Here is a 13,531-nt window from a genome sequence, read left to right on the forward strand (position 1 = left end):
AGCATATCTCACAGTCTGTTTGGTGTGTATCCATATGTTAGTGTCAGTGTGTGTGTGTGTGTGTGTGTGTGTGTGTGTGTGTGTGTGTGTGTGTGTGTGCGCACTGCATATGTTTGTGTGCCCTCACCTGCATATTAGTCATGCATGAGGGCCGACAGAGAGTAAAGAAAATAAGCAGTGGACCTGTGATGGATTGGTGGCCGCGTTGGGGCTCTAAGCTGCTTAACACTGAGGTGTGTGTGCTCTCTGTGTGTGTGTGTGTGTGTTTGTGTGTAAATACCTGGACACGTTTGTGTGTTGCAGAGTGCCTCCTCAGTGTGTAGGCCCAGGCAGATGTCCCCTCCATAAGCCGGCGGGGGGTTGCTGCAGGTTCGCGTCCGCATGTAGTGTCCCCCTCCACACGTCACGGAGCACTTGGACCATGAAGACCAGCACGACCAGCTGCCATCCACTGAACCCAGAATATCAAGAGTTAAATTGTTTATCATACTTAAGTAAGTGACGTAAGACAGGAGAAAATTGTTCCTTGGGCTTTCACGTTTTCTAGGAATCGGGTTGCAGCTCAATTCAAAAGACACATTTCTTCTGAACATCAAGTGATTGGACGTCGTTTCAAAATATTTTAACTGTGGATGTGTGGCTTCCTAAGCATCTTCCCTCCATTTTGTGCAAAGTGGCAAAGTGACAGATAAAAGCAGGTGAAAATCCAGGACAATATCAGCGCACACACACACACACACACACACACACACACACACACACACACACACACACACACACACACACACACACACAAAACATATAAATACATGACTAAAAGGAGAAAGGGGGGAAATAAAAAGGGAAAAGAGAGCAATAAAATGGTGGCAATCTGTGTCCATGAATCACAACAGACGTAAATATCCTCCACCAATCATCTGAATAAAACCTCACTTCATTGTGGCAGAGAGAAATTTCCTTCTCGGAACCACTTGAGATTTGCTTTTAAAGACCCGAGGATGGCTGGCAGCGGCGTGCAGGTAATTGAAGTTGCCGATGCTCTTTGTCATCTCAGCGTAATTTCTCTATCACAAAGCGACACATAAGTCGATACCTGGCCCTCAATGACGGATCGTCTCATCTCAGGCACAGATGCAAGAAAAACACAGATTCATTTGTTTCCAAAGCAGACGGATGGCGGGCACAACACCTTTCTCTCTCGTTCTCCTTCACAGTATGCTAATGCATTTTAAAAAGGCGCAGTGGATTAGCCATAGGAGGTTTACAATTGGTCTACCGGCACGGCCTGCATGCCTCAAAATAATATCTCACTTTCAGAGGGGTGCTAATTGAGTATGTATTAGTATTCATTGCTACTCAGGCTGGGTTAAGTCGGTTCCTTTGGGGGACAGGAGTGCAGAGTTGTTCATCAAGGTACTGTAGAAGTAGTATTAATACAGCCTACGTCCCAGTATGGGTACTTGTATTAGCATAGTGATGCGGCGCAGGGAAAATCAAAGTGCATTTGCTCAACATTTTAAGAGGAGCCCTTGTGGCGACCATACAGGCAGAGCGCCGCTGCATAAAGCAAATCTGATGCTCTCAGATCCATCCCAAGTCTTCGTCTGGGCTCACAGCTGATAACAGCGAACCCTATTAGCGGCTGCGCTCAAAGCTGCTGGCGAGCGGAACGCCGTGCACTACTACTGAATGAATTAACAGGCTGTAAAAAATAGTATTGATGATCGTTCAGTCTGTCTCTTTCGCTTGCTCACAGCATGGCACCGTTTATAAAGACGGATTGCGTGGCGCGGGGGGGGGGGGGGGGTGCTGAAGACGACACAAAGATCCAGGCTTTTAGAGGGATACCTAAACCCTTCTCCAGGGGGCTTGATTAATAATCATCTGAGGCAACGTCCTGCTTGTCTGCTTGGCGCCTGCGCTGGATACCGGGTTTACTTTATGCCAAACTAAGCACTGGATTTCCATTTAGACAGCTTACTCCCCTTGTCAGACAGAGTATTCTTTTAATTAGAAAAGGTTCCTCTTGCCGTCTTCCACCAGAGCTGTGTTGAAAATGCATTGTCTCAGGGCTTTCCACAACAGAATAAGGCCTCCCATAGCTGGCAGCATAATTACCCAGCGATGTAATTACACGCTGAAGCACCACAGGGATTTTCTCTTTGATTCCTGGTGTAAATTGGGGTCTTCGTCATACTTCTTATCTGCAGCTGATTTCTTTTGTTATTCCTGGTGATGCGGTGGGTTATTTTGCCAGTTTAATTCTTTATCTATTAATCAAGTAAAACATAGCTCGAGTTTGGTTTGGAGCAGTGGGAAGAGAGCAGGTGGAGCAATTGACTCCTGGTCATGGAGGTGTTCTTATGTTGCAGAGAATAAGTGTCCTGCATTCTGTGTAGCTGCTTTCAGAAATGCCCTGAACTCCGGGTAATCTCCTGAAACTATCCAGGGGGGCTGTATGTGAGAAGGCACTGTCTGAACCAGAGGCTCCGGACATCCTGCTGTGCTTTATTCAACAAATAATGTCTGATTGAGAATACAGAGATTTTCTGAAGGATTCAAACACAAAAAAACAAACATAAAGAATCCAAATATCTCTCGAAAGGGTGCAATGAATGTAGAAGACACCAACGAAGATGTCAATCTGGAGCTTTTTGGTGATGCGGGCCAACTGCTGCATTCTTCCTATGTGACAGGCAAACGCCAGACAAAAGTCCATACCCTATTAATGTCCATACCCTATTAATGTCTGAAAACGTCTTTAGTGTGCGTTTCCTACCTGGACAGGGGGTGATGTTACACTCCTGATACTCCTGCGCCGCCCCGAGGCAGGTCTGACCTCCATACTTGGGCTCTGGGCTGCTGCAGGTCCTCTTCCGGCTGCGGATCCCCCGGCTGCAGTCCCGGCTGCACTGGGACCAGGAACCCCATAACGACCATCCGCCGTTCAAACTGTGGCTTGACATCCTCCCGAGACGGAGCACCTCACCTATTCGGTACAAGAAGATCGGACAAAAACAATAATGACACTCTTGTCAAGACAACAGGTACCACAGTACAGTATCTCCCGTGAATAGTATCTCAACATTATAACCACATTTCCTGTTGTTTTCTGTAGGAACATGGAAGATACCGGTCCCTGTTTCCTGACTTCACTGTGTGCATTTGTTTGACAGAGAGTCAATAACAGCTCTTGGTGAGAGCGAATGCCTGCAGCTGGGAGATGCTTCTAAAAGCTTCAGCTTGATTTGTGCTGAAAGAACAAGAACATGCTGTATCTTAGTAGATAGATGGATAGATAGATAGATAGATAGATAGATAGATAGATAGATAGATAGATAGATAGATAGATAGATAGATAGATAGATAGATAGATAGATAGATAGATAGATAGATAGATAGATAGATTCAGTTGAGAGTGTCCTGCCAACACGCTCGCTCATCGAACTACATCAGCTGACTAATCTGTGTACTCTCATCTGGAATGAGTCGAGCAGAGAGGAATCCTAATGAAATATGAAACCGTAATTTCTATTAAACTCTAATTACTGCGTGCCTTAATCAGCGCTGTGGAAATTCGCCTCGTGGTGAGAAGACAGAGAGATGAACGGGGAGACAGAGAAGAAGAGATAGAGAGAGAAAGCCCTTGGCCCTCTTTGAATGAAAAGCGTGAGCTCTTCTGTTTGGGAGAATAATAATCAAATCCAGTGAAATTACAGTCACCGTCCAGGCACTTTTCTGATGCTTCACTCATTCAACACACTGGGCTGTGATCTGGCTTTTTTAGATTATAATGCAAGACTTTTGTGTCCGTGCCGTTTCTGCTTTGCGTCATTCTCTTCCCACACTCGTTCTGCACTTTGCCTTGGAGGGAGAGAGGCTAGAGCATTTTTTTTATCTTGTTGAAACGGACAGCGGAGGCACGTCTGGACAGCTGAGGCTTCACCACTCGACCACTCTGCAGTGAACTTTCTCTTTTGTCTGATTTTCCATTGAATGTCTTATGTATATGTATGCAGAAGTTTTATGCAACAGATTAGTTTGTATTTTATATTTTTTGTGAAGCACTTTTTGACTTTGTTAAAGGTGCTGCACTTAATAAACCTTAGTAACTTAAAGTGATAATAATTCATTTAGCCTCTCTGCATCCATCTCCTCCTTTCCTTTCTTTCTTCCTTTCACATTAACATTCCCTTGATTTTTGCCTCGTTCTGTCTCTCACCGTCCTCCAACCTGGCCTTGTTGTTTTGTCAGCGCGCTCCTTTCACTGACAGTTATTGTGACGCCGCTGCTTTGTATTCTCAGGGTGAGGACAGTGTGTTTACCTGACACAAATCCTCGACCTGTTCATAACCATGGGCCGACCTTGGCAGTGCGCGGGGCCGACTCGCGGCGGCATCAAGCTGGCCCGAGAGCTGACAGGCCCCGCCGAGGCCCCCGCTCTTTATCGATTCTGAGTAGTCAGCGGCACGGACAGCCCCGCCTGCAGCTGTGACCCGTGCTCTTTATCAATCCATCTGTAGCCCAAGAGACTGCACTTCTGCCCTGAAGGCAATGGATCGCTTCCTAATCATGCTTCTCATACATGCACACTTAAACACACGTGATAAGAACCTCACACGGACACAGGCACAAACGCTCAAACGTCAATGCACACCCCAATACAGGGATATACCAATGCAAACATCTACACATCATTATGCTAATTCCCCACAATACACACACCGTGCTTTGCTCACTTTGCTTGCACAAAGGCTTTGGCCTGAGACTTCTTTAATACACTGTGGGTATTGTTAATTTGTACTTCGCAGGGTTCTGCCATCCCATCACCAAAACAAACAGCGTGGTACCCTCCTTCTTAAATAGGTAGCGACTGAATCTATCGATCCGCACATTGCCGGGGAGAATTAATCCTCTGTCTCCTGACGAGCTGGGCTGAGCCAAAACACAGAGGGGCAGAGCGCAAACATCCAGTGTAGTCCCCACTGCAAAAGAAACTAGGACACGGAAAAAAAAGTTTTCCTCCCTCCCTCCCTCCCTCCCTCCCTGTGCTCAACCTCACACCCTGCTCAAAGGCAAAACACACTGTAAACAAACTTGTGAACTTTCGTGCGCGTGTGAAGGAGAGAGAGAGCGAATACAGACGTAAGAGTGGGAAAAAAGACGAATCGGGACTCGTAGACACGCAATGCTGTGCAATCTAACAGGGGTGCATGCTCAAAGTGAAAGACGTGAGAAGAGAGGGGAGAGAGATAGAGGCAGAGATGGTGATAAGATGATATCTGCAAACCGGAGAGATAACTCTGCTGTAAGAAGTACAGACGTGTTACGACCCTGGGTTGTGTTTGTGTTTTATCATGGCCGATGTCTCTCCCCCCACATCGGTGTCAGTATATTTATATATATGTATTTGATGATCATAGACTGTATATAATGATTGACGACATGACAGATCCTAAAAGTGAAGCCGAAGATCCCCAGCCCATCAAATCCTATGTCCTCCATGTTAGTGGATGGGACATGGACCAAACTAAAAAGTTCATGTCAAATAATTTTGTATTTTTGTCATTTAAATAGTCATTTAAATTGTTCTCATCAAAATGACGTTTGTTCAGATGTTCATTGTTGTTTGATGACATAAAAACAGGATGACACTTCATGATTGACAGCTGAGACTGACTCAAAATTGGTCGAGACCTCACTACTGCGCCTCCATCACCAAATCGCTACTGCGCAGAATCTGGCTCCAAAGGCACAATATTTCAGCGTTTGTCGTTTTCAACTCTGCATCTCCTTTCCCTCTCCCCCAGTTCAGCCACCACAACAGTGTTGCAATATGCAGCTTCAGTTTGAACAATTTACTACTAATCTGACAGCAGACAAACTAGATAGATGTAGAAACGCTGATCTGATCTTGATCCTTATTTTTTGATACGTCACTTACTGCAAATAAAAAGGAGATAAAAGCTGAATGAAACAGGATATTCATTTTTTTTTGTTGAGCCGGGTGATTTGCCGGGTGTTCTCGCTGCCACTTCAACACCCTCCAGGTCCAAGCTGGCATGACAGAACAGAGCTCAAGATACGGAGATGTGGAAAAATCGCTAACCCTCAGCCGTGAAGGGAGACACACTGTCATGTGTGAACAAAGATGTATCGACACAAGATTGAACGCTGGACCACACCGAGAGAAAAAAAAAGAAGTGGAGAAGTGCTTCTGCCAGCTTGTCCTAGATTCTCAACGACACATTACTCTTCCTCCCTCTACCTCCTCATTTACTCTCTTCCCTGTGGAGGAAAACAATTTCTTTGGATGTTGAATGTCCATATTTGTATCTAAAAATGTGCGGCTGTTTTCGCATACTTTACGTCATGGATTACAAAACCACAGAGCAGCTGTAGGTGCTTGCAGTGTCACAGCAGTATTCTCTGAGCCGCCCGGAGATCTGCCAAGAAACGCTCGACTCAGAGACCCTGTCGGAGCCAACTAAAAGTTTTGTAAATGTGCAATTAAAAGCCCAAACTTAAAGAACGTCACTGCTCAGTGCTCGTGCATGTACAGAAACACAGATGCACAAATAGTCAAGGGTATACATGCAAACCTACACTTACACTTTCATACTGTTATTGGACTGAAGAGGTTTTTATTCACTGTCTCTCTGTAATGTTAGGACTTAAAAGAATTCAAGGACAGGATGCAGAATCTCTGACCTTCTGCAACAAAGAGCTATACGAGTCGACTCTGTGATGTTTACTGGTTAAATAAAAGTGTGTTGCCTTGGTTAAACTCCATTTAAGTTGTATTTCCACACCATTAACTTCAAAGCACACACTGTTTTCATCACTGCCAACATCTGAATGAGGCCTAACCAGCTCTTCTGCACGTTTTTTTTAACTGACATTTTGACCTCCGTTTAAAACAAGAGCTGCCTTTTACAAAACATCTCCTTTCAGATGAGAAACACAAACACGACTACAGACGCTCAAACAAGCGTATTCGGGCCAGTAGGTGGCGATAAAGTGTACATAAATGTTCTGTCATTACCAAAGAAGAAGTATCTGTTCACAATATCAACGATTGTGAATTCTTTGTGTTTGAGTTCATGTTTGACAATATGACGCACGACGAAGGGGAGTTGAAAATCGTCCCTCCTGCTCCAAACTGCTCCAATAACACCACTTTGGCCAGGATGTGAAAGCACCTGCATGTTTGTGGATGACCTTCCACATGCATGTTCTCTGCAAGTTCATTTTTATACTGTGGTGAAAATGGAGAGAGAGCAGCAGCTGGTTGGAGGGTGGAATATCAGTTTATAAGTTAATGGCGTGCTTTAGAAAATTGTTGGGAACAATGTGAATTAGGTGCAGATGAATGTTAACGGGTTTAAATAAGCAAACGACTGGTGCTCTTTATTTTGTTTCACGTAATATTCTGCCAGTAAGAACTGACCGATGTTGAACTTGACCTCGGTTCAAGTGGACCCTCTTGTTACCGGCTTTGTGTTTAAGTGGACAAAGCAGAAATAGGAAATATATAAATGATAAAAAAAAAAGCTTCTCTCCATCTATCCCTCTTGCCAATACAATCACAGGTAACACAAAATACCAGATGGCGCTTCTGGCTGTGGTCGGCTTTAGGTGCATATTTGGCATAAGTGCAGGTCCTTTCAAAAGAATGATTCAACTCCAACGACCCTGAAATTGCCAACAAACAATAAAAACAAGATAGATTTTTTTCTTTTTCTGCCAAAGGAAACTTGCTTCCCTCAACGAAACAGCCTTTTTTCCGTCCGCTTGGTAAAAACCACAGCGCAGCTCTCTGCAGAGACGCAGCATCCGGTCGACCTCAGAGGAAAGACAACCAGGGTTGGAAAGGAGACAGGCAAAGACAGCTCACGATGAGCTTAGCACATCACTAAATCCTGACGTGTGAGAACAGAAAGTTTTGTTAATCTTTATTGTTTAGAGATGCCATCAAAACCTCCTGCTATAATGTTTTTGAAAGAGCTCAGAGCCAGGATTTCTTGCAGGAACCGCTGAGTGACTTTGTGCCAACAAAGTGGATTTTCATTTTCTGACAGGCAGTGTTGCTTTAAAAAAAACGAAATCGCCTACGCTGGGTTGCAAATATGTTGACGCGATGTCACCAAAATCTATGCCACTGAATGCTTTACTGGGGGCACAGGTGAAAGAGGCAGTGGGTTATTGACAGTCCAGTTGTATCCAACAAATGTGGTGTAAAGGATAATTGCAACAAGGTTTTGAACTCTGTCTGACAGTCATCTCAGAGAGGGCAGGGGCTATGTACACAACAGGCAGAGAGAAACATATAAGGGAAGATCTTGTCAACAACACCTAAAATCACCAGATTAGGTGACCTGGTAGTGATTGGACAAGGCAGACGGAGTGAAGAGAAGGATCACATATATATGACCTAAATGACTGTCACATACCACAATGTATTTTATAGTGTTATTCCATGTATGGTTATTGTGCACATTTCTGTTTTATAAAGTAAAAACACACCCACACATTGTTTTCTGTGCCAATGACGATTTGGCAGAATTTCAACAAGGAAGATGTTTCTTGGTTCTAAAATCAGTCTTTTGTCCGTCTGTGAGTGAGCCTGTCTTTCAGACTTCAGACTTCACAATCTGCACCTGCCCCCCCCCCCCCCCCCCCCCCCCATTATGGCAATCTTCAGATTTTTGGGGGAGATTTAGCCGACAGCTTCCATTATCCACCTGCTGGCTTCACTCCACCTCCACAATCACCAGCCTCGACTCATCATGTCCTTTCGTCTCCAGGGTTTGTGCAGGTTTCAACAAGTCGTATTTAAAGCTTTTTAAGACCTTATAAAGACCATAATTAATTAAATCAAGACCCATGTCGAGTATGACATATGAAGGAATGTCACAGTCCCAGAATTACTTACACTTTACCATAATTGAAGATAGGGTGAAGTAGCCTAGTAGAGAATAACGCTTGATTCGCCACATTATCATGCAAACTTCAGGCAGAGACAGTAGTTATCTCCAATCGTTCCCACAGCCAAGCTGAGTTCACTGCAATGAATTCTGACCAGGATGTTAGTTATCAGTTCCACTTTGGTTGTTTTTAGCTTTATTACAGTTTGCATTCATTTGTGAGAAAAGAACGACTGCCCACGGGGACATTACAAACTATGCATGCCGCCAAAACAAAAATCTAATTTCATAGCACTATGGAAGAACCATTGAATGAATGTTAATATGATTACGACCTAAACATATGCAAGACCTAGTAAGTAATTATTTAATTTCATAATTTAAGACTTAGAGTAATTAAGTCAAATCCCCAAAGCCCTTTTCTATATCAAGAAATATATATTGTGAGGTACCTTTCCAGTTGGTCTCTCACTGAAATACATGTGTGCTAATAACCGACTTCAAAAGTTTTCTGCCCCAACCTTGACTTATCTCATAAGAAATACATGTCATTCTCTTTTCAATGGTCATCTAAACCTGCCTGCACATTTGATATTCTGTCATGGTTTCCTATAGGCAACCATGCAGTGTATAACATAAACTTATTCATTTGTTAGCTCCAGAAGTTCTGCTTGTTTTTTTGATACCAGTGCGGCCACTGTAAACGAGAAAGTGTCGACTGTAGGGAGAGAGAGGGAAACAGAAGGAACAATAAGGACACTGGAATGGCTGTCATCCGTCAGAGACATCCCTCAGCACTGTCCTGTGTCTACTGTGTCTGCTCACGACATCCGTGCAGAAGAAACTAATCTGTAGCCCATGAGAAAGCCCTGGCCTTGATACCAGATCAGCTGAAGTGAAACACATCAGGCTGCTGACACGCCACCATTTCTCCCTGGGAGAAAAATAAAGCCATCACTCACCGACACAAGCCAGTAAAATTACAAACTCACAACCTTCCCGTAGAAATGTCTTTTCATCTCTCCACTGCTTTCTTTTCTCTGCGTGCGTCTGTCTTTGTGAGATGCGAATGGAAAAAAAATGTTTAATTTCTAAACCTTTTTAAGCTCAATTTTTACGACTGCTGCAGCATCGCCGAACTATTAACGCTTCACATTATGTAGAGATATCGATTAAATAAGACGGGAATATCTGTTTCACTGACGTGCAGCTTTGAAGAAAATATCAATGCAATGGTCAATTGGTGCAGAGAGCTGCCCTATGGCAACAGAGGGAGAGACTAATAACAGAAGTTTTATGTTGCAGGCTGACTCATGATAGACAGGCAGCTGGTGTGAGGTCTCGGACAAGAGCGAACTCCATCTGCTGTAATTTTCGATTATGGTGGTGATGGTTACTTCAACAGAGACCTATGATGCTTCTTCCGTTTTTATACCCTCTAGTGTGTTCTACAGGGTTTTGTGTAAGTAAAAGTTCTGGTCCGGGGTAAAGGGAGCTCCTCTCCTCCACTGATAAAACTGCTCCTGAGGCTCCTTAAATGCCTTGTTAGTGGTGGAAGTAGCGTCACAGGGCAGCACAATGCCCCACATTTGCATAGTCTGACATGCCCCCGAACAAAGGCAGGTAAAGCGAGAGCAGAGGTGGACATTACCCACGCGAGCTGGAAGCAGCTGACCAATAACCAAGGAGTGAGCCAGCTGGCCAATAAGAGAAGACTGGGCCGGGAGCGGGGGCCTTAAAGAGACAGGAGCCAAAACCAAGTGTTTCAGACAGAGGCTGAAAAGAAGAGCTGCAGCAGTGGACAGTATAAGAAAAGTTATGCATTTTTTGGACATTAGAGAATGTAAACTTTTTCAAGTAATAATCCTACTAAAAAAATTTTACCTGGATGAGGAGAATATGTCTCCTTTAAGGTTCCCTAAAAAAATACCCAACAAGTATTTTATAGTCCTAGCTTTGCGGTGATGTAATGGTGTATAGGAAGGTAGGTACACTGTAGCTTTAATAGATCTCACCTTCCAACCCCACACGTTCCCTGGTCATTACTGACTTAATTTAATGCAATGTGAAACTATGTAGATGAAGTCCTTGAGTGTAGGTTAAGGGTACTTTTACTATATACTAAATTAGCCAACTTTGTATCTCTACTTCATTTAAATAGTTTTATATTGACTATTATTATAATTATTGTCACACATTTGACTATTTCTAATAGTTTTTTTATTATTATAAGAACTTCAACTTTCAGGATCTAACTACTTCCTCCAGCACTGATGAACACACTCCTTCTGTGGGTTTGCAGTGTCTAACTTCATGTCTGCCTTATCGTCTCCTTCTGCAGATATTTTTCCTTCCAGCTCTTAATTGTTGTCGGTGGGTTTATTGTTAGACGACATTCGCTTGTTCGCCTCATAGCTGCGTGAGCTGCGGAGCTTGTGGATTATGGAACATCAGGAGACAAGTTCTTTGTTCCCTGTGTTTGTCCTTCAGGCAGTGCTTTTCCTGAGGATTGGTGCAGATTTAGCAGGGTGCTTATGCTGCCCGTGGGGACGCACTGCCCTCAAGGCTAAAGTTGGTGAACAAAAGACTCCTGTTCGCAGTAAATGACAGAAATTACTGCATGATTACCTGTAGTACACGAGAAGTCTACTGATACGTATCTGTAGCTATTTGGGGGAAGGTATATAGTTTAACCCCTCGCCCAGAGCTGGGTAAATGCCTTATTATTGCATATACACACCACTACACAACTGTAAGCAGACAAAGCAGGCCTGTCAATCCTTGGGTTTCTTCTCAAGCTAAACAGTTGTATTGTAGAAAGAGTGATTCAATGTATTTGTTTTAACCTTTTCAAAACACAAGAGTAAAAGTTCAAGAAATGGATGAATTATTCTGACAACAGCTGCAAAAGCAATCTTCTCAACTTATACTTAACTTAAACTAATGTTCTTTCCAAGTCAATCAATCAATCAAATTTGATTTGTATAGCCCATATTCACAAATCACAATTTGTCTCATAGGGCTTAACAAGGTGCGACATCCTCTGAACTTAACCCTCAACAAGAGTGAGGAAAAAATACCTAAAAAAACCCTATTAACAAGGGTAAAAAACTTTAAAACCTCAGAGAGATGTAAGGGATCCCTCTCCCAGGACCGACAGACGCGCAATAGATGAAATAACAGTATTTACAACATTGATTAGAAGAAACAGTATGTCAATGTTTAAAGTTTTCATACATAAGAAAATATCTGATAGAGATGAAGGGAGCAGCACTGAGAATATTGTATATTGTATATCAAGCAATCTTGATATGCATCATAGTCAATGATCAGCTGCCACCACGGTCACGATCCTCCATCCCTATCAGGATCCACCATCCTACATTACATTACACTAGCATGAGGGCATAAAGGTTCAGGTCAAACCAACAATGGTCTCATTTGTGACTTGTGCTGATAATTCATGGCCTCTGCTTGAAGCCAATTGTGGATCAGAATTTAGGCCAATGTCTAATTTTTATCGGCTATGGGGATGTTTAGATACTTTATTGATCCCGAGGGAAATTAAGGATTCCGAGGGTTTCTAGGGTTTATTGAGTTTATGCTCAAGCAACCCCAGCTAACACTACTTAAGATAGCATAATGTTTTTTCCAGACACATGAGACAGTCCTCATCCTAAACACCTTAATCCTTGTAACATGAAAACTTAAAAGATGTTTTTGAAAACACAAAGTCATGTGTAAGCTAGCAGCCAAGCAGGCTCATTCTTCAGAGCTCTGCTCCCTTTGAAAATCAAAAGGATGAAATGTCGACTAAGACTTTCCAGTGGTACATCTGTTCCCATCATCATTTCAAACTGCATATGTGCCGCATTTAATATAAATGCTTGACAGGGATGACAGGCGTTTGCATCTATGACACTCTGAATTCTACCGAGGACTCTATGAGCAAGACATCGATCTTCTGGAATGCTATACTACTGCACCATCTATAAAGAAAGACATAACGTTATGGAGGAGTGTGCAGGATGTAGAATGTGCAAACATCAATTGCCCTGTGTAAACCACCTTGAATTATTCATTGTGTATTAATGCATAAATATTTTATGAAAACGTATTATATTAATTGAATGAGTCAAGAGATAGTCACGTAATGCGCAGAAAAAGAGAAAAAGGCTGTGTTTTATGAATTGTCTTTTGCTATATGGTCATTCAAAAATACATGACGGTAAAGGCAATTATGTAAATGTTTGGTTTTTCATTCAGGCATGTGAATTATGATGAAAAGGAAAAATGGCTAGCACAGAAACGAGACTAATCGCTGGGCGTACACGACAAGAGAGGTTTTTAAATCACTACAGATCTTAAGTAATTAACTCCTCGCTATCATTAAGCCACGATCACTGAAACGTAACAAGTCAGTATGTTATACTGTATAAAAGCTCATTGTAAATGCTTGGTTAAATCATATACTCATAATTTATCTCTCCTAATAAAGACAGATAGAGATCTTAAACACAAAGGGGGAGAGAGAGAGAGGCTGGGGAGAGGTTTGCAAAGTCACTAGCGGATCTCGCACATCTATTTTTTCTCCCTATTGATGG

At 42.9% G+C, this 13,531-nt stretch overlaps 1 protein-coding gene across 4 annotated transcripts in view; it reads right to left on the reverse strand.

Moving 5' to 3' along the window:
• sema5a (sema domain, seven thrombospondin repeats (type 1 and type 1-like), transmembrane domain (TM) and short cytoplasmic domain, (semaphorin) 5A) overlaps positions 1-13,531 on the reverse strand; it is a 127,780-nt gene that overhangs the window by 11,661 nt on the left and 102,588 nt on the right. For all 4 annotated transcript variants that reach the window (XR_004612334.1, XM_034572537.1, XM_034572535.1 and 1 more), the window contains 2 exons: positions 2,780-2,989; positions 281-451 (listed from right to left, as the gene is read on the reverse strand). Coding sequence is in view for 3 of the 4 variants with exons in the window: in XM_034572537.1 (XP_034428428.1) it covers positions 281-451; positions 2,780-2,989 (381 nt within the window). In the remaining variant the exon portion in view is untranslated. The remainder of the gene's footprint in view (positions 1-280; positions 452-2,779; positions 2,990-13,531) is intronic.

Source organism: Hippoglossus hippoglossus, chromosome 20 (genome assembly GCF_009819705.1).
Source record: "Hippoglossus hippoglossus isolate fHipHip1 chromosome 20, fHipHip1.pri, whole genome shotgun sequence".
NCBI lineage: Eukaryota > Metazoa > Chordata > Actinopteri > Pleuronectiformes > Pleuronectidae > Hippoglossus > Hippoglossus hippoglossus.